The following is an 18313-nucleotide window of genomic DNA, read 5'->3' as shown; positions in this document are numbered from 1 at the left end:
TCTCGGTGTCTGTCTGGATCGCCCTTTGGTCGTAGTTGGGCGGTGTTGGTTGATGAAGCCGGCGCTCCTGCGTTTTGGTGGAGACGTTTCCCATCTTCTTCGATCTGTTCCCCTGTTTCTTGTTCTTGGTGTTGGTCTCCACTGCTGTCTGGTGGTGGTTGTATGGGGTCGGTCTCCGAGGCCGGTGACTCTTCGTTTGCGTCGATCTGGTTCTCCTCGTCTCCTCTCCGTTCTGTTGTTTCTGTTTCTCGGTGTCTGTCTGGACTGCCCTTCGGTGGTGTTTGGGCGGTGTTTGTTTGGTTCAGGCTGGGTCCGGTGCGGTTTGTGTTCCTCCCATCCTGGCAGTCATTGTCGGACACGACGGTGGTTGGTGGTTGATCTCCACTCGCCTCTCCCCGCTCTTCTGTCTGAGTCGGGCAGTGTAGCTTGTCCTTGCCCACTTGCATTGACGTTTCGACTGGGTGTAGTTTGGTTTCGTTGATCGCCGTCTGTTCCTTCCCTTCCTGCTTTTCGTCGAGCTGTTCCGGTCTCTCGCTACCTCTTCCAGTCGCCCGCGGGCATCCCTCTCTCTCCTCGCTCGATCTTGGGTGGTGTCCCGGGTGTTTTTCAGGCGGGTTCCTGCTCACACACCAGCCGGAGAGGCATTCGTCGACCACTTGATCGGCATTTTGCAGGGGTATTTGCTCGGATCCTGGCAGCTGGACGAACTGTCTTACTGCGTCGATGGCCACCCCGTGTCGTTGAATGTAGTCAAAACCAATGATAGCGTCTTGAAGGATGTCTCTGCATACGAGAGCCGGATGTTTTGTCGTGATTTTTCCAAATGTGAAGCTGAGGGTGACTTCGTACGCGACCGGTATTTGATGTCCTGAAGCAGATTTTAGGATGACGTTGGTGGTCTCGCCTGGGGGTCTTGTGATGCCGTGCTTGAACTCCAGAAGTTCTGCATTGACGATGGTGACCATGGAACCTGTGTCGAGGAGCACAAAGGCGTCTGTGCCTTCGATTTGAATCCGGCATGTACACGTCCTCAGTCGTCTTGCTCCGGTGGCTTCGAGAGTATCCGGTGTCGGCCTAGCGCGTACCTGGCTGACTTCTGTCTGCTTTCTGGTCTCGATCTGATAGGACGTGGCGTAACCTCGAACATTACTATTTTGCGGAGTTCTGTAAGGGCGTCGCAGCATCAGTTGCGCCGGCTGCCGCTTCAGCGCAGCCGGCGGTACTCGTTTCCCGACTGCCGCTCTGGATTGTGGGGACAGAATCTCTTGATGTGTCCAGCCTCATTGCAGTAGAAGCAGATCACTCGTGAGTCATATTCTCGGGGCCGTGCTCCATTTCCAACCGCTTCGTCGTTCCTCTCACGGCGGGTCCACTGGCGGACGGGCGTCGCTCTGCGGGGTGCTCGGGGCAGCGGTAGTTGGTCGTCGTACTGCTGATAGCCTTCCGCCGTCCTGCCTCGTCCGTTCCAGCGAGATCGTGTCCCTCCTTGTTGGTATCCCCTCCGGCGCGGTCGTCTCTCGTATTCCTCTTCCTCCTCTTCGTCCTCCTCTTCGTCTTCATCCTCGGAGTCCCCGTCGATCGGTCGGCGCTGGTTGCGAGGTAGGGATTTCTGGCTTTGTTTCTTTGCTGTTTCTTTCTTCAGTCCTCCTCGAGCTGTTTTGGTAGTTTCTTCGTCGGTGTCCTCTTTCTTTTTCTTAGCGTCGTGAATTTCTAGGGCAGCCACTAGCTGTTCCATTAGCCCTTGACTCGTGAAGCTTGGGATATCGCGTTTGTAGCAGCTTAGAACTTCTTCCTCTCGATGACTCGCCTCCACAGCTTCTTCCTCGGCGGCTGCTTGGACTGCTTCATCAAACGTTTTGCATTTCTTTCTCCAGACCATTTGTCGCAAGCTACTTTTGAGTCCGCGAATGAAGTTAGATTTTCTCATGTAGTCCAAAAGTTTCTTGCGAGCTTCCCTTTTGGCGGCTGTTTCCTGTCTCAGTTGCTCATCTTGATTTTCTTCGCCATCTTCTCCTTCCATCTTGATTTCCTGCATCTCGGGTCCGAGCGCCAGAAGGGAAAGTTTTCTCACTGTCTGGGCCCACTCTTGGACAGTCTTGGTGCCCTGAGTTCCCGTGTTTAAAAGATATTGGTGCCACTGCTCTTTGCCGGATGTGATGAAACGTTCCTTTAATACTGTTTGTAGTTCTTTCCAGGTGTTAATTTTTCCTTCATCCCGCAGTTGTTCGGCATGTTCTCCGGCCTCTCCGCGAAGCCGGAACATTGCCGCCTTGAATGTCTGTTCTTCATTCCATCCCGCAAATTCGGCCGCTCTTGTTAGCATCTGGATCCATTCGTCTAGGTTTTGTTGTCCATCGTAGCTGTCGACAGATCCCAGCACGCGGTATCGCTCCATCTCTGTGGAAGAAACCTGAGCGTCACTGCGGCTGGCTGGCCTGATCCTCTCAGTAAGCTTGTGATTCTTCTTCTTTGGGTTCGTGAGCACGCGCCGTTCTGCCGGGTTTATGTGATGCCATCGACTTGACTTGGCCCCACGTTGGGCGTGCCAGTCTGTAGGGGGGCCTCTCTCCTCAGTCGTCCCGGGCTCTGTTGGGGTTCGTGTCCTAGTGCGGGTCGGCTCTGTGCGGACTTTGATCTCTGCCGTCCGCCCTCGGTGAGGAGTGCATTTAGCGAGGCCATTTGAGGCAAGTCAGTCTTTGGCGAACACACAGGCACTGCATCATTGGGTTTCACCACAACAGAGGGGGAGCAGTTAAGCGTTTGTTCTGGATCCCTCGGGCATGGTCCATCCCTGAGGATAATAAAAGGGTGCTAGGTGGTCGAACTGATTAACCTAAGCGCAATTGCTCCCGCAGACACTCATCCAGTCTCACACACTTTCACTCATCTGACTCAAACTTGTCCGTATTGCCGAACTGCGACGTCTCGCTTCCCACCCCCTTTTCCTATCCCTGCAGTCGATCCCACGTCCCAAATTACCTCGGCTCTGGAGTACCCTTGGAACCTTTGAACTTCCACTCTGCCTATCGGAGTTAATCGAAACACATCAATTAATTCTACACGTTCCGCCTAATGGGCCCTTTCTACTCATCGATGGTCTACATTTGGGATCACAAAGCACGTCTTACTACGTATTATCTCGCGTCTTACTGCATCTCCCGACGACTTACGGCGTATAACTCGCGTCTTACAGCGTCCTTGCCCTATAACGACTAAGTGACGACTTACAGCGTATAATTCGCGTCTTACGGTATCGTCCCCCGATAACCGGCGTATAATCGCGAATTACGGTATCTCTATCCGATCACCTGCGGTTATTCGCGTCTTACCGCGTCCTTGCCCTATGATGACGACGTGACGACTTACAGCGTATATTTCGCGCCTTATTACGGCTGGCACCGCTTTATTGCGTATTCGCGACTTACGGCGCGTACCGTCCTGGAACCGGGACTAGCGTCTTACGGCGTAACTTTCCGAGGCACCTCGTATTAAACTGCCGTCGCAGCCTACCTAAATAAACAAATGCACAATGTCCCCCAAATTACCCGACTCACCGCGATGTGGATCCGTTCATCGACTAACTGCGGTCACTGGGTTACCATTGTATCGCATATAACGTTCTCTGCCGCTCTGCCGATGGCATCCACCCTGCCAGTGATGGATACGTCCGAGCTTGACGCAGGCCCTTCCTATATTTAAATTTTACCCGAACTCTACTGGAGTTATTCCCGAACCTATCGAGGTGTAAGTACCAGTGAGGGACCTATGTTCGCGACTTACGGTGTCTCCCCGATCACCTGCGTATCGCGTCTTACGGTGTCTCCCCGACCACCAGCGTATCGCGTCTTACGGCGTCTCCCCGACCGCCAGCGTATATCGCGCCTTACGGTGTCTCCCCGACCACCAGCGTATCGCGTCTTACGGTGTCTCCCCGACAACCAGCGTATATCGCGTCTTACAGTGCCGCCCTCCGGTCACAAGCGTATGTTCGCGCTTTACTGCGTGCTCCTAGGTGTCTAAGTGTCCCGTTTCCGTTTGCTCCCATGTAACTAGACTTGGACGTTTTTCAGGTCCCTTCTCCCCAATGATGCGTCCTTACCGGCAGAACTTAACGCGCAGGGGCGTGGTCGCATGCTCCTTCCTCTCTTCCGCCCGGGCTAAACACGTCCTATTATGTCGTACGTTCCATTCCTGTCAGGGGTCTCGTTTCTAATCCTAGGTTCCTGGTTATATGTGCGAGAATATCATGCCGACGCGGTGGGCGAATCGTGAATCCTCCAGCCTCCGAAACTTGTCTCCCGTTCCCGCCTGAGTGACTGTACGTACGTGTAGCTGCGTGTTCATCGTAAGGGTAAGAGAAAGAGAGAGAGAGAGAGAGAGAGAGAGAGAGAGAGAGAGAGAGAGAGAGAGAGAGAGAGAGAGAGAGAGAGAGAGACAGATAGAGAAAAGAGAGAGAAAAGGGAGAAAGAGAGAGGAAGCGAGAGATAACGAAGGAGGAAGAGAGAGAGAGATAACGAAGGGGAGAGAGAGAGAGAGGGAGAGAGAGAGAGAGAAAGAGAGAGAGAGAGAGAGAGAGAGAGAGAGGGAGAGTGTAGAGGATCAAATCAGAACACTATTGGCAGCGGAGGAAAAATCAGCGTCAGCGGTGCTTTACCGTGCACGGCCCCTCCTGGTGAACGTCACGAGTAAAGGCCCTTTGTTACGAATGGAACGGCCTCCAGCCCGATAGATATCTATTATGTTGTTCACTACGAAACCATTTCCGTCACACTACGAAACCATAATTATCATGTCGATACCGAATGAAATGCCTAATCACGAAATTACCGAAGCCACACAAAACAAGGATCACCAACCTTATGCCGAAATTGCTGCTAATTGACTTTAATGAGTTGCAATTACATCCCCAATATTCATCGTAGCAAAATCCTAACGATCGAGGGAACGCTGATTCAAAAGATAGAACCGTAGCGGGGCTTATAAAGTCCCTCCGCTAAAGGCTTTGGCCTGGAAAATAGTGATAATTGCAAGCGTTTGCACTTAACAATTGATAAGCACCTTTGCCTACTACGTTGATTTCAATTTCACTGGACTTCACTTTTACGGCAACTCCGGTACGCAAAGTTTAACAATAAACCTGAATACAAGAAAACTGGGTTTATTCAATCAATAGCACATTATCGAGTTTGCATATTTTTCCCAATTTACGTCTCGTTTTCATATCGACGATTTCCCCAAAAAAAAATCTTAATTAATGACGCTCTAGCAATGTTACATAGCTGGTAGGTCTCGCCAGGAGATTAGCCCGCAAAACGATTCACGGCCGAGAACTGTCGAATGCCTTAAGGTGCCGGGTGATAAATCATGAAAAAACTATCCTTGTTTACTGTGAAACTCAAATTTATGCACGGAGGTTTCACGAAACCCAAATATAAAATGATGGCCAGTCTTTCCCTTAGACTCGAGCTAATTCTCGTAATTGCAAACTCTAAGTGTTAGCGAAAACGGCTTCTGTTTCATTGACTTTCCATCATCACGTTACCCTGAGGCCATCGGTCATCTACACAAGCCGGGTTGACGGTGATCAGTTCTAAACAAGTGTTCTATTACTGAGATCCTTGTGGCCAAGAGCGGTCTAATTAGTTGTTGATCGGGTCGTGCTCAATTGAAGATATCACCAATTATTAGCTATGCAAAACCTGTCCGTATCTTAAATGTCCTAGATGGGAATTTATTGCCGGCTGCGAAATCAAGACTTAAATTCAGCATCCCCTTGTCTAAATGATTCTCTAAATGATACCTTCTGCCTATCATGGAGCGAAACCGGGAATAGAAGACTCTGTAAGTTATGTTACTTGACTATTAACACTGTCGGCTTGTCTTAACGTCGATCAGGCATCTCACATACATATTCTCTACCTGTCAGTGTCTGAGCGTAATCGTGGTCGGCTCGGCCCCCTTGAAAGTGTCGTGTCTGTCCTGCAGACGGCACTACGGTCGCGTGTCACGCCGGTAACCGAGGAGGGCTCGGCTTATCGTTTCTGATTCACTCCCTAGATGGCATAAGCGTTCACTCGCATGACAGGGCGGCGGGCCGCCCAAGCGTCCCTCCCCCGGCCGGGTTAATTGCGCCGCTCGGCCCCACCGGCCGGGCTACCGGGCGGAGTCCCCGCCCCCTATTTGAGTCATCGACCCGTACGGACCAGGCGGAGCGGCAAGCATTCCTTGTGCTGAGATTATTATGGGCTGGAAAATGTGGACGGATGATAACCCGGTCAGTGCTGACCAGGCGACAATCGAACAGCTCCCGTGCGAGCGCTGCGTTGTCTAAGGCAGGATAATAACCCGGTCCGTTCTGACCGGACGACAATCAAACAGCTCCCGTTCGGGCGCTGCATTGTCTTAAGGCAGGATAATATCCCGGTCCGTTCTGACCGGGCGACAATCAAACAGCTCCCGTTCGAGCGCTGCAGTGTCTTAAGGCAGGATAATAACCCGGTCCGTTCTGACCGGACGACAATCAAACAGCTCCCGTTCGAGCGCTGCATTGTCTTAAGGCAGGATCATAACCCGGTCCGTTCTGACCGGACGACAACAAACAGCTCCCGTTCGAGCGCTGCAGTGTCTTAAGGCAGGATAATAACCCGGTCCGTTCTGACCGGGCGACAATCGAACAGCTCCCGTTCGAGCGCTGCAGTGTCTTAAGGCAGGATAATAACCCGGTCCGTTCTGACCGGGCGACAATCAAACAGCTCCCGTTCGAGCGCTGCATTGTCTTAAGGCAGGATCATAACCCGGTCCGTTCTGACCGGACGACAATCAAACAGCTCCCGTTCGAGCGCTGCAGTGTCTTAAGGCAGGATCATAACCCGGTCCGTTCTGACCGGACGACAACAAACAGCTCCCGTTCGAGCGCTGCAGTGTCTTAAGGCAGGATAATAACCCGGTCCGTTCTGACCGGGCGACAATCAAACAGCTCCCGTTCGAGCGCTGCAGTGTCTTAAGGCAGGATCATAACCCGGTCCGTTCTGACCGGGCGACAATCAAACAGCTCCCGTTCGAGCGCTGCAGTGTCTTAAGGCAGGATAATAACCCGGTCCGTTCTGACCGGGCGACAGTCAAACAGCTCCCGTTCGAGCGCTGCAGTGTCTTAAGGCAGGATCATAACCCGGTCCGTTCTGACCGGGCGACAATCGAACAGCTCCCGTTCGAGCGCTGCATTGTCTTAGGGCAGGATCATAACCCGGTCCGTTCTGACCGGACGACAATCAAACAGCTCCCGTTCGAGCGCTGCAATGTCTTAAGGCAGGATATTAACTCGGCCGCGAGTTGGCCAGACGACGAGGATGTGGAATCAGTTCAGGTGCTTCCGGGTCAGCCTGGTCACTCCCGCGCTCTCCGAGATTAGTGTAGCTGGGCCCGTCCCTTAAGCGGTACCTCTCCCCCCGAATAAAACTGCGCCAATCACTGACGGCCGTGCCGGCTGACTCCGCCCATGAAAGTGGACCCTACCTATCCTTGTACATTCGGAAGAGAACGCGAACAGACATAGATTTTAATGTACTTACGATAACTTAAAAAAAAAACACGCTAAATCGAGGTAACTGTGACTCATCATTATCAAGTTTAGAAGTAACACCGAGGCAAATATCTATTTCACTCTCATTATTACGAGTTAGAGCTTTAACGACGGTCACTAGTGCAACAACGACTCGGCGTGATACTGCGTGCGTTTTCCCAGTGTTTGTGTTCCGCGAAGAAACGGCATGCTCACGGGTGAGAGCAGTGTGAAGGGTGATGTTTCGCTTGGTTTTTCAAGTATCGACGGCCAAAACGCTCTCGCTGGGTCTGCTCGTTCACCATTCCCTCCCTAATATCCCCAACAGATATGAGTACTTTTCCAAGATATATTCAATCAAACAAGAAGATATGAAACTCGCAATACAAAAGCAAATGATTCAAAAAAAAGGAACGGAAAAAAAAACTAAATCGACCGGTAACCTAACAAGTTATTCACACAGTTTTGGGGCGGAGCGAGCCCCCAAGCGGCTACAAAATCTTTCCTGCACTCAAACTCATTGACCCCTTGTATCGGATGAAACTGCTTAGGCTTAAAATCTACCCCTCCCCACTAACTGAAAAAAACGGAGTAGGCACCCTTTAGATGCCTGATGCATAATTGATGCCCCCCCCCCCAAAAAAAGGATAATCCTGAAGCGCAATTCAATGCCCACATATCCTGCCGGGCCTGAGAAGCCGGGCGGGCTCACCTCGCCCGCGGAAAAAAAAAAACGTTTGACCCAACGTATTTACAATCTTGGATCGACGTATTTCATCGAGCCTCGCCGTTATCGCGCCGCAGTATGATCTATACCGGGTGGGCGATGTAGACTTACTAAACGAACCCCCTCCCCCGACCGGTGAATGTCTACAAAGGGTTGGACCATACCCGGGGTGGCACCCGCACAAACGGAAAGACCAACAAGTATCATAATTGTAACCGGCGGCTAGGGGTGAATATGAATTATGAGGCGTGGTTACATGGTGAAGGGGGCCAGGATGCGTTCTGATGTGTCCGCTTCAGACTCACTTGCAACCGATAGTCGCCGAAGAGGCTGCTGCGAAGTGTAGCGCTGACTGGATCTCGGCTGCGTGGTGACGCCCGGAGGAGCACTGTTTGCGAGTGACGTCCGGAGGAGCAGTGAGTGGGAGCGCCGTCTCTCCTCCCCTTTTTATGCTTTCCGTCCTTTCTCTCGATCTTTCGCCTTTCACCGACGCCATTTTGCTGGTTTCTCGCGATTTCGAGGGGCCTTGTGCTCAGATGTTCTGTTCTTTGTGAATTTCCTTCGCTTGATTCTGACCTTAGTTATACAAATTTCTTGTTCCATTCCACGAAAGTTGCAATTGCAAATCCTTTTCTGGAGGCGTTTGCTTGGTTTTGTAGGCGGATGACCTGACAGTATTGCTGTAGCTGTGGTCTTTCCCTTCTTTATCGGGTTTTTCTTGTGCTGTAATCCGTTAATTTTACTTCAGCTCGGGTTGATTTTAAATTTGTCTTCACTTCTCATCTTTGCTTGTTTTGGGCTTCTCTTCAGAAACCGCTCCAGATTCTTGATGAAAAAATTGCTGTTCTTTCGTGTCTCGGCATGGCGACATCCAATATTTGCCTCATCTTCAATTTGACGCATAGTCGAGCTCCCTTGATGTTCATCTCTCACAGATGTTTTTTTTTTATCCTCGCTGGTTTAAACGGAAAACTGTTAGCGTGGCTATTCGTTCCAGCTTCGGAAGTAGATGATTTCGAGAAGTCCGGAATACGGCCACTCGCTGGGTTTCACGTTCATCTTCTGGTAACTTGATTCATTCGGTAAACAGCAGGTCCTTTCCAATTTACAAGTGACATGTTGCAGCTCTGGGGTTGGGCGATTTTCTGCCGCGCAACGATTTCATCTCCAGTTCTTGATCCATTCCGTGAAAAGCCGGCCCTTCTGAATTTGTTTCAGCTGTGTGAAAAGATATGTTCCACGTTTATCTTCTGGTGACCTGACCCGCTCTTTAAATTCGGCGGATCCTTCCAATGTGCAATTAACCGGTTCCCTTGTTGCGGGTTGAGTGAATTTCTGCAGCGTCTTGGTTTCATTTCCGGTTAACTTTTCTTCAGATTTGGTGAGCTTTTGTGAGGACTCAACTTTTTGCGAATTCCTTCTCTGTTGATTTAGCTGTTTTGAGCTACACGGGCGATTTCTCTTCTTTTAGTGGTTCTTGATTGTGAATTCGCTATTTTGCATGTAATTTTCTAAGCCGCTCATCAACTCAGAGACAATTTGGTTCCGTTCATACTACCACTCTTCCGCTGATGTTTTGCGTATTTTCTGTGTACTGCCGAGCCGGTATCATGAAACATCTTTTTTTTTCAGTCTGTTTGCCGGCGGTCGTGCAACCGGGTCAACTGTACATTCATTTGTTTTTCCTTGCCGGTTGTCTTTCTTCCGTTGAGTTTATAAGCATCCTGAACCAGAGAATAGTATACCGTTCTCATTTAGCTTCGGAGCTTTGGTTTGCAGCACCGACAATTTCCCTGCATTGCTTTATGTCTTGCAATGATCCCTGTCTCCTCCTGATGGCTTTTCTATGCAAGGGTTGGATTTGATTGTGGGTTGTCGGGTATCTACGGATTCGCCTTCGAATGGTGGTTTCAGTCGTGCAATTGTCGTTGTTGATTTGGCCCGCTGATTGCTGTTGCAATGTGTTTGCTGCTCACTCTTCCCTTGTTTTCCCGTTTGGCATGCCCCTGCCTCCTTAATTACTGAAGCCGGAGGTGGGCCGCGCCATTTGTTGGCGTCCTCTTTCAAGTACGTGACTTCGGGAAGGTTTGGCCGATCCGCCTCTGCTACCGAGAGCATCCTGAATGGCTGTTACTCCGGTTATGGATACTCGTTTCAGTCGTTACTGACGCCTCGGTCGCCTCTAATCTCCCGGCTGCGTTGTTGCGCGGCTCCATTTGCTGCGCCATTTTGGCGCGGAATGCCTCGCTGTTTTCGCGCGTAGCGTGGGAGAGGGAAAGGAAGGTCGGGACAGGAACACCTGCTGCTGAGGAATGTGCGCCAGTGAACTCAGCCTGCGTTCAAAATTTTCATGCATAGTCTGGTGAAAAAAAATGTAATCTCATTACAACACGGCTCACCCAAACTCGCAATAAATGTCGCTAAATATGTCACCACTCAGAAGAAACTTGAAAGAGGGTTGGAACACGCTCGGATTATTTTTGCCGTTGTCATGGGCCCGCTGTCTTTGCCATTGACAAAAAAAAAATGTCGGCTCGCATTATCCGCGCGTTTGCACTTTGTAGTCTTTTCGTGGTAACAAGCGTCCGGACATGTGATATGATGTTGTTTCCATGCATTAGGGTGGGTTTCAAGGTCACCTGAAGTTCAGGTCAGGTCAATGACCTTTGATGACTTTGGTGCACTTCTTCAAGTTTTATATACATGTTTCTATCTTGTTGCAGCTAAATTCGAATTTAGCAGCCATTTGAATATTCACGAAGAAGTTTTGGTGCGTTCGTAACATGTTACAAAGCTGTCAGAGGCGTTTGACACCTATTACGAATACCCGGCGGGACCCCTACTGGTTGACCTGACCTGACCTGACCCGACCTGGCCTAAATGCATGAAGCCATTATCTGTGATCAAAACAAACATAATATTCTAGATCAGCACCCCGAAAAAAGCATAGAAGCCACACTTTACGACGTTTTAACAGGTCCCGATTTTCCCGACTTTTGGGTCATTAACTTGACCTGCAAGGTCAACCAATGACCTATGACCTTAACCCTCGCCCATGTAGGGGGGGGGGTTGGTGCAACCCCCCCCCCCCTGAGGTTTTTCGGAAATAGTGCAAAAACGGCGGCGCGCAGCGCCGCCAAATTTTGGGTACCTTATGGGGCAAACCTTGCGCATCTTTTGATAAAAAAAATTTGACCGGGTCATGTCAGGTCACGGAGTTATGACGTCACAAAGGGAACAGCCTCCGGCCGGATTTTCACAAACTGAGTGCCAACGCCCCAGGTTTCCTGCCGGTGGTACGGACATCGGTTGATGGATCGTGATGAAACTTCCCATGCATGTTGGGGCAAGTATTGGCTATCATATGGTATAAGAAACTTGACCGGGTCAGGTCAGGTCACGGAGCTATGACGTCACAAGAGGAACAGCGTCCGGTACTATTTTTGAAAAGCGCCCGAACCACTATTTTGCTAATTCTTGTCACATCGATGGGAATATGCAGCAATATTAGCTTCTATAGGGAGCAAATGGACCTCCCAAATCCAAAAATACAATCAGATTTCAAAAATTTAAATTTTGATTTTTCGAATTTCTGCCGCCGACTGTGACCTTGCCGACTTCCGGCGCTCCCAACGCGCCATTTTTAGAGCTAGGGAAACGAAATACATACCAAACGATAGAGAATTGATCAAGGAACACGATAGTGAAGGTTGCAAGTCGATATCTCCCACCGTTATGCCGCAATCGCCGCGGAAAGTTGAAAAAGTCTATTTTTCCGAAAAATTTGACCTTTGACCGGTCAAAAGTAGGTCAAATGTTGACCTAGGACCAAAAAATATACCACCAATCGCGAGATCTCGGCGAGAGCAATCCGTTGGTCTTTTCCGCTAAGCTCTACGACGCTCCGTTTTCAAACGCCAAGGGGGGGGTCGCACCAACCCCCCCCCCCCCTGCATGGGCGAAGGTGGCAGATCGCCGTTTACGGGCGAGGGTTAACCCGCGCCCCACTGGGGTCTGTGTATAACACGCCCCACGTGTGGGGGGGGGCTATTCATAGCTCCCCCCTCCTAACTCCGAAAGTACTGGGCCAATTGTCAAATATCAAACGGCATCTGATAGTCCCGGAAAAAACTGTCGAGCGAAACCTAATTTCATTGACCTCGAGGTCACCGATGACGTCACAGGTCAGGTCAAAGTAAAAATTATCGATATTTGACTTTTCACTTTTTGGACTCTGGCTGCCGTCTTACAAGTCAGATTAGGCTGATTTTTGGTTTACACACTCGTGAACAGATACTTTAGATACCCTGAGGATACGAAACTTGTACTTTGATTTTCAGGTCAGGGTCAGGTCATCATAGGTCACGGAAATCTTATGTCATAAGTCGGTCACGTGAAACATGTTTTATGGTCCATTTAGGTCATAGATTTCGAATTCGGTGTCGCCGGTGTCATTTGAGGCCATTTTCATCTGAATATAGCTGAGGTCAGGCCACTTCTAGGCCAAAAAAGGTCAAATTTCAAAGTTGAAATTTTTCAACAAAAGCATGACTATCGGATATAGTTTGAGCTCAGGAACACGATGGTGCTATTTATATTGGTGTGCGATGTCAAATTCGTACAGACAAATTGATTTGAAAAATTTAAAATTGTGAAATTTTTGCTATAATGCGTATAACTTGGTCATCTTTAAAGATATCTGGCTAAAACTTGCTAGAGTACCTAAGTCATATGCATGTGTTCTATCACACGTATTCCGGTTTTTTCGAAAAGTCAAACATTTTTGAAAAAAAGATAAAAATACAAATTTTGAATTTTAATATATATAATTTTCGAAATTTTTAAGATTTTGAAAATTCGAGATAGCATTTTGATAGCGCAGTCCATTCTGAGTCCTCTCATGCAAAGAAATTGGATCTAGCTCAAAAAATGAGCTCTTGGAAGCGATTCCCGTGGTTCAATGTTTTGCGTCGAAATCGGCCGAACATGACGTCACTCTGACGTCATTTTCGGCCGACCTATGATAGATACGAGATTCAAATTTTGACACAAGGTGTCAAGCCGATGCAGGCGAAGGTACTGAGCGTTTGGCGGCGATACATCAAGCGATTTAGAAGTTATTGCAGAAAAACGGGAGGGGACTATGAATAGCCCCCGTGGGGCGCGGGTTAAAATTGGGTATCATCGGCTTCCTCTCGTCACGGGCAACACGCTCGTTTTTTTCCGCGGGGCTCTAGCTTGATCAGGGGCAAAACAGCGAAGGGGTGTCCAACGGAAGGGGGTCTAACGGACCCCCCCCCCCCCTATACGCTCGCTGCTGGCAAAACACCAATACTGGCGAGGATTAATTGGTATTCAGGTGTGAACCAGGACTGCTGCCAATGGGCCGTCGGCATCTCGGAAAACTCACCTCTCTTAGATTCCTCCACAGGCCCATGGCGTTTAGCCGTCTTCACTCACGACCCTGAGCACTCCACCAGCCGCATCAACACCGGCCACAAATCGATCCCACTGGCATCTACAGCCTTTGTGAGCGACCTTTCTATCTACACCGACCGCGCGCTCGCGGTACCCTCCCCGTCGCCGACCCAATGCAACTGAACGCCGATCCTCTAGCCGCGAGCCTCGCGCCGCGCGCCAATCAACCAACGGCGGTACGGCAGTATCCACATGACCCCGTGGCCTCTAGCAGCCGAATTCGATGAAGACGAGTCGCTCAGCGGCTTGAACTGATCGAAACCGGGGTCTCGGAGTGGTGAAAGTCGTAGTCCTCTCCTAGCCATTCCCGCCCTAAAGGCCGCCCCACACTGGAACTCGCATGCGGGTTGCGAGTTTTTGGGTTTTCGGGTTTCTTTAAAATCAAAGAATACAAACTAAGCTGGTTGACCCACAACAAGCGAGTCTACATGTTTTTAGCTTGCGGGCGACCTTGCATCGCATTCCAAAAGTTGATTTTGAGTCAACTTTCGATTTTCCTCGCTGCGAGGTCTGCGAGTTCTGCGAGGCTTGCGGGTTTTTCGTTGGAGTCGAATTTTGGTTCGTTGCGCTGGTATTGCGACTATATGCAATTTTCTGAAGGCGTACCGGCTTCACTGCATTCATGAAGTTACCATAAGGGAACGGTCTAAGCGCTCTATGAATTAGTATTATGCCTGCAAACTCAAAACCCGCAAACTCGCAACCCGCATGCGAGGTCCAGTGTGGGGCTGCCTTAAATCCGCCCCTGGCATTAGTTCGAAAAATAGACACCGGATAGCATCAGTCCTAAGCTAACATTCAGCTCAATTTTATGTACACTTTGTTAGGTATGTACACTAGATAGGTGCTATCGGATGCTGTGGGGGTCTTTCTTTGCAAGTCGTTGTGCAGGGTATGTAAGTACGTACAATTGACTGCAGAATAATGTTCCATTTTTCACAAGCAATCAGTTGCTTGGCTGTGTCGCATTACGCACAGGCTGAGTGACACAATTGAATGCTGTGACCCCCACACTAAACATAGCCCCTCTTTATTGCTGGATAATCGGCACAGCTTGACGTTCCAGGCAAGTGTCAGATGTAAGAAGTGGAACATCATTCATTACGTAGTCAACTGTGCATTATTTTTGTTCTAGTCAAAGCTCCTTAGGTTTCATTGTTTGCAAGAACATGACAAAATTTCGTTCCTTTCGGACGCTGTGGAAGGAGCTTTTGCTCTAATGAACTGCCTCAACTAAATCCTCACGCGATACGTAGGTACCCTCCCGAAAAGTGTCCCGATTTTAAAAATCGGATTTCGATTCCTTACGCGTTTCTGAGTGCAGTTTATGTGGTGCGATGCTCTTGTGTCGTATACATGCAGCGTCCGACTGAACGGAGGGTAGGCATGTGAAATATCATAAACGGTACGCGCCACTAGAGGCTGTACCGGGACTCACTGACAGAGGAGTACCATACTGATAGAGGAGTACCATACTGACAGAGGAGTACCATACTGATAGAGGAGTACCATATTGATAGAGGAGTACCATATAGGGGAATCAGGTGATCGAAGGAGTCGCCCGTCTTTCACGCTGCGTCTTCCGTAGTGTGCGATAGCCAATGAGGTGCGCTGCGCTTGGCTAAAGGAGAATTCACATCGATTTAGAGCGCTGCGAGGGGGCCTTGTCCTCAAATGCCCCGCCCTGGATCCACCAGTGCCTTGTCACTATTTTTAATAAGCTTCGTTACAGATCACTTTCCATACCCAAACTTCCCCGTCATCATAATACAAAATGCCGCGTAAGTCGAGATAGTACATACCGTTCTTGGAAAATTCCTCAGGATGTAGTTCATGGCTGTAGAAATTTACAGCGCTGAATGTCGTTTTCACTCAAATTTGTAAGCTGCGAATGTGAATCGGCAGTCCGAACAGCGGACGCCAAATTTTGCTAGTACTTCCATTTTGCTGCGTCAATTCCTTAACAGAAATTGTGACCTCTCTAAAATTTCGTGTGAACGGAGAACAATGAAACAAATGTAACAAAAATGAAAAGCAACAATAAAAAATCGCCAACTAAATCATGGCAAATTTCCGATGCATTCAAAAATATTTTGTCACCAAATTTTTATTTCGAATAATGTATTTTCTACCAATAACACGTGCCTCACTGTGAAGCACGACTCCTGTCTAATTGAGTCGATGGGTCAGAGCGCAGGGCCAGAGCAGGGATGGGCCCAGGGAATCAGAACTCCATGGTTTATTCCTCTGCAGGGATGTAGAGCGGCCACGTCAGCAGGTGCATCCCTGAGCCCTGACAGCGGACTGCACGGTACTCTGGTATTGAACGATTTTTTTTCTTTTTTATGGGTTTAGAACCTTCGTTCTGCCGAGAACTTTGCAGAGTCGGAAAGATAATTGTGATAAGGAGTGGTCTGGGCGGGCACCCTGGTGCAGTGGTGCTACACCAGGGCTGAGCCCATCCAATTCGACAGGCCACCCAGCCCCCTTGCTCCTTGTGAAGCTATCCATGGGGGATAAAGGTGGCCGTCCAGGCGAATCAGCGGATTGGCGGTGCGGGGGAAAGGATTTGAATGTCCTGAGGATGAAAAATAATGAAACGGTGTGTATTTCACGAGAGTGCTCTACCTGACACTTTATTGGGATCATCTCAGAGTTTTGGAGCTTGGCGTGTATCTTGCACGAGTCAATTTTGCGCTCGGGATTCAAATGATTTAAATTTACAATGAAAGTAAAATATCTCTATTGAAAAACTTTTTCGATATCATTCTTCTCTGTGTTGACGTTGATTGGAAATTGCATTTTTAGAAGATTGTGTCAATGACAATGCATTTTTGCATTGTGTCTTTAAAAGTGGCAAGATGCAATAATACTTCCTTTTGTTCATATCGACCTAAGTAAACGTGATGATGTTTCTGCAATAGGTAGAAGAAAAACATTATACATGAGAGTAAAAAAGAAGCGGAAGGAAAAAGAGGGAGGTAGATAAAGAAAGGTAATGAGGGAGAGAGACGAACAAAGGGAGAGAAGAAGGGACAGAAAAAGGAGAGAGGGAGAGAGAGGGGAGAGAGGGGAGAGAGAAGAGAGAGGGAGTGAGGAAGAGAGATAGGGAGAGAGAGAGAGAGAGAGAGAGAGAGAGAGAGAGAGAGAGAGAGAGAGAGAGAGAGAGAGAGAGGGAAGAGAGAGAGAAGTTAGTATGGTCGACGACAAGCGTACAGATGGCATCAGAATTAGAGAGTCATTAGTGAATCTCTCATTCCTTTGTTTTGCGCAGTGTTTTCCTGATGTTTTCGCAACGAAGTCGGCATAATAGGCACCACACTACCCGGCGTTCGATTTCGGGCTAGTCTTTCTCACACCCTAAGCGCCGTCTCCGTGCTATTCGCATCGGTCGAGTTTCTCCATGTCCCATTCGACCGGTCAGGGCCCGGCAAACCGCTCCTGCCTGACCGACCAAAAAGTGGGGTGGGTCCATTGAAAGACGCAAAACTTTGGGGAGTAAACGCAGAAAATACGTAAGTTTACGCATAATCGACTTCCCGGTTCTCAATGAACGTTCTCCAAACGTAATGAAAGGCAGCTATTGGCTGTTGCCAATCGTTTGCTCTACTCGTACTTACGAGCACGCTACCTGCATACATTTCAATGGCGTTACATTTGCTTTAGCACTCAGGGAGTTATACAGGGCTCAAGCTCACATCTCATTCAACCGAATCAACATATAGGTGACGAAAGATTACTTTAATAACATTTACAGTAGGTGACGCGGACAGCTGATCAAAATTCTCTCGTGCACATTCTCGCTTCCGAAACTGACACAAGCGCTTGCGAGATTCGCCACCTAACAAGCTCGCCGCTTGGGACCAGGGGCCGTATTCACGTCGACTTCGTAAGTCGATTTTCTTTCGTAAGTATAATTTGGTATTCACGTCGACACTTCTTAAGTTTTTATCGACGGAGTTCACGTGAATAAAAAAAAATACTTAAGAAGTAGGTCAAACTTAAGAGAATTCTTACGGAAATGATCGACGTGAATACGGCCCCAGGTGTGATTCGTTAATTGGGTCTAATGGATATGGTCAGCAGTAGCACAATTGACCCGGACGTTTCGCGAACAGCCACCGCACAGTGGAGTGGTAAGCCAACGAACAGGAAAAAATATGTTTTATATTCCCGTTTTGGTTGTGGAGTCAGACGGTGCTTGACGGTCGCGAGTGCGACAACACTATACAGTGTCAAGAGTACCGGAGGCAGCCGGCTCCGTTCCCTCGTTTCCATCCTCAGGATACTGAAAACCTTATCCTCCACGCCGCAACCCCCACTCCGGGCTGGACAGGCACCTTTATCTCATGCGGGCTGCTCCCAAGGGAGCGCACCCCGTAGCCGGGTGCAGAGAGTTCTTGGGGAGCTGGTCGGCCTGTCCTTTCGGACGGGCTCAGCCCCGGCGACTCTCAGGGAGTCTGCCCAGACCAATGTCTTACCCTAATTCCTATCATCCTTCCGGCTCTGAAATGGTCTTGTCAGACCGAAAGGGCCTAACCCAACAAAAA

The 18313-nt window shown here is 49.2% G+C and overlaps 1 protein-coding gene across 1 annotated transcript; it reads right to left on the bottom strand.

Annotated features, from left to right (window-relative positions):
• Positions 1-1184: 1184 nt before the first annotated feature.
• Positions 1185-15930, bottom strand: LOC122376994. The gene is made up of 2 exons (XM_043356955.1): positions 15566-15930; positions 1185-2397 (listed from the first exon to the last, which is right to left on the bottom strand). The coding sequence occupies exon 2, from the start codon at positions 2393-2395 to the stop codon at positions 1205-1207; it is 1191 nt and encodes a 396-aa protein (XP_043212890.1). The 5' UTR covers positions 2396-2397; positions 15566-15930; the 3' UTR covers positions 1185-1204.
• Positions 15931-18313: the final 2383 nt, after the last annotated feature.

Source organism: Amphibalanus amphitrite, unplaced genomic scaffold, assembly GCF_019059575.1.
Source record: "Amphibalanus amphitrite isolate SeventyFive unplaced genomic scaffold, NRLGWU_Aamphi_draft 002439F_arrow, whole genome shotgun sequence".
Classification (NCBI taxonomy): domain Eukaryota; kingdom Metazoa; phylum Arthropoda; class Thecostraca; order Balanomorpha; family Balanidae; genus Amphibalanus; species Amphibalanus amphitrite.
This window is presented reverse-complemented; position numbering and strand designations above follow the sequence as displayed.

Excerpts from the sequence above, each read along its gene's own strand:
- LOC122376994 (XM_043356955.1), bottom strand. The coding sequence starts at position 2,395 with ATGGAGCGATACCGCGTGCTGGGATCTGTCGACAGCTACGATGGACAA.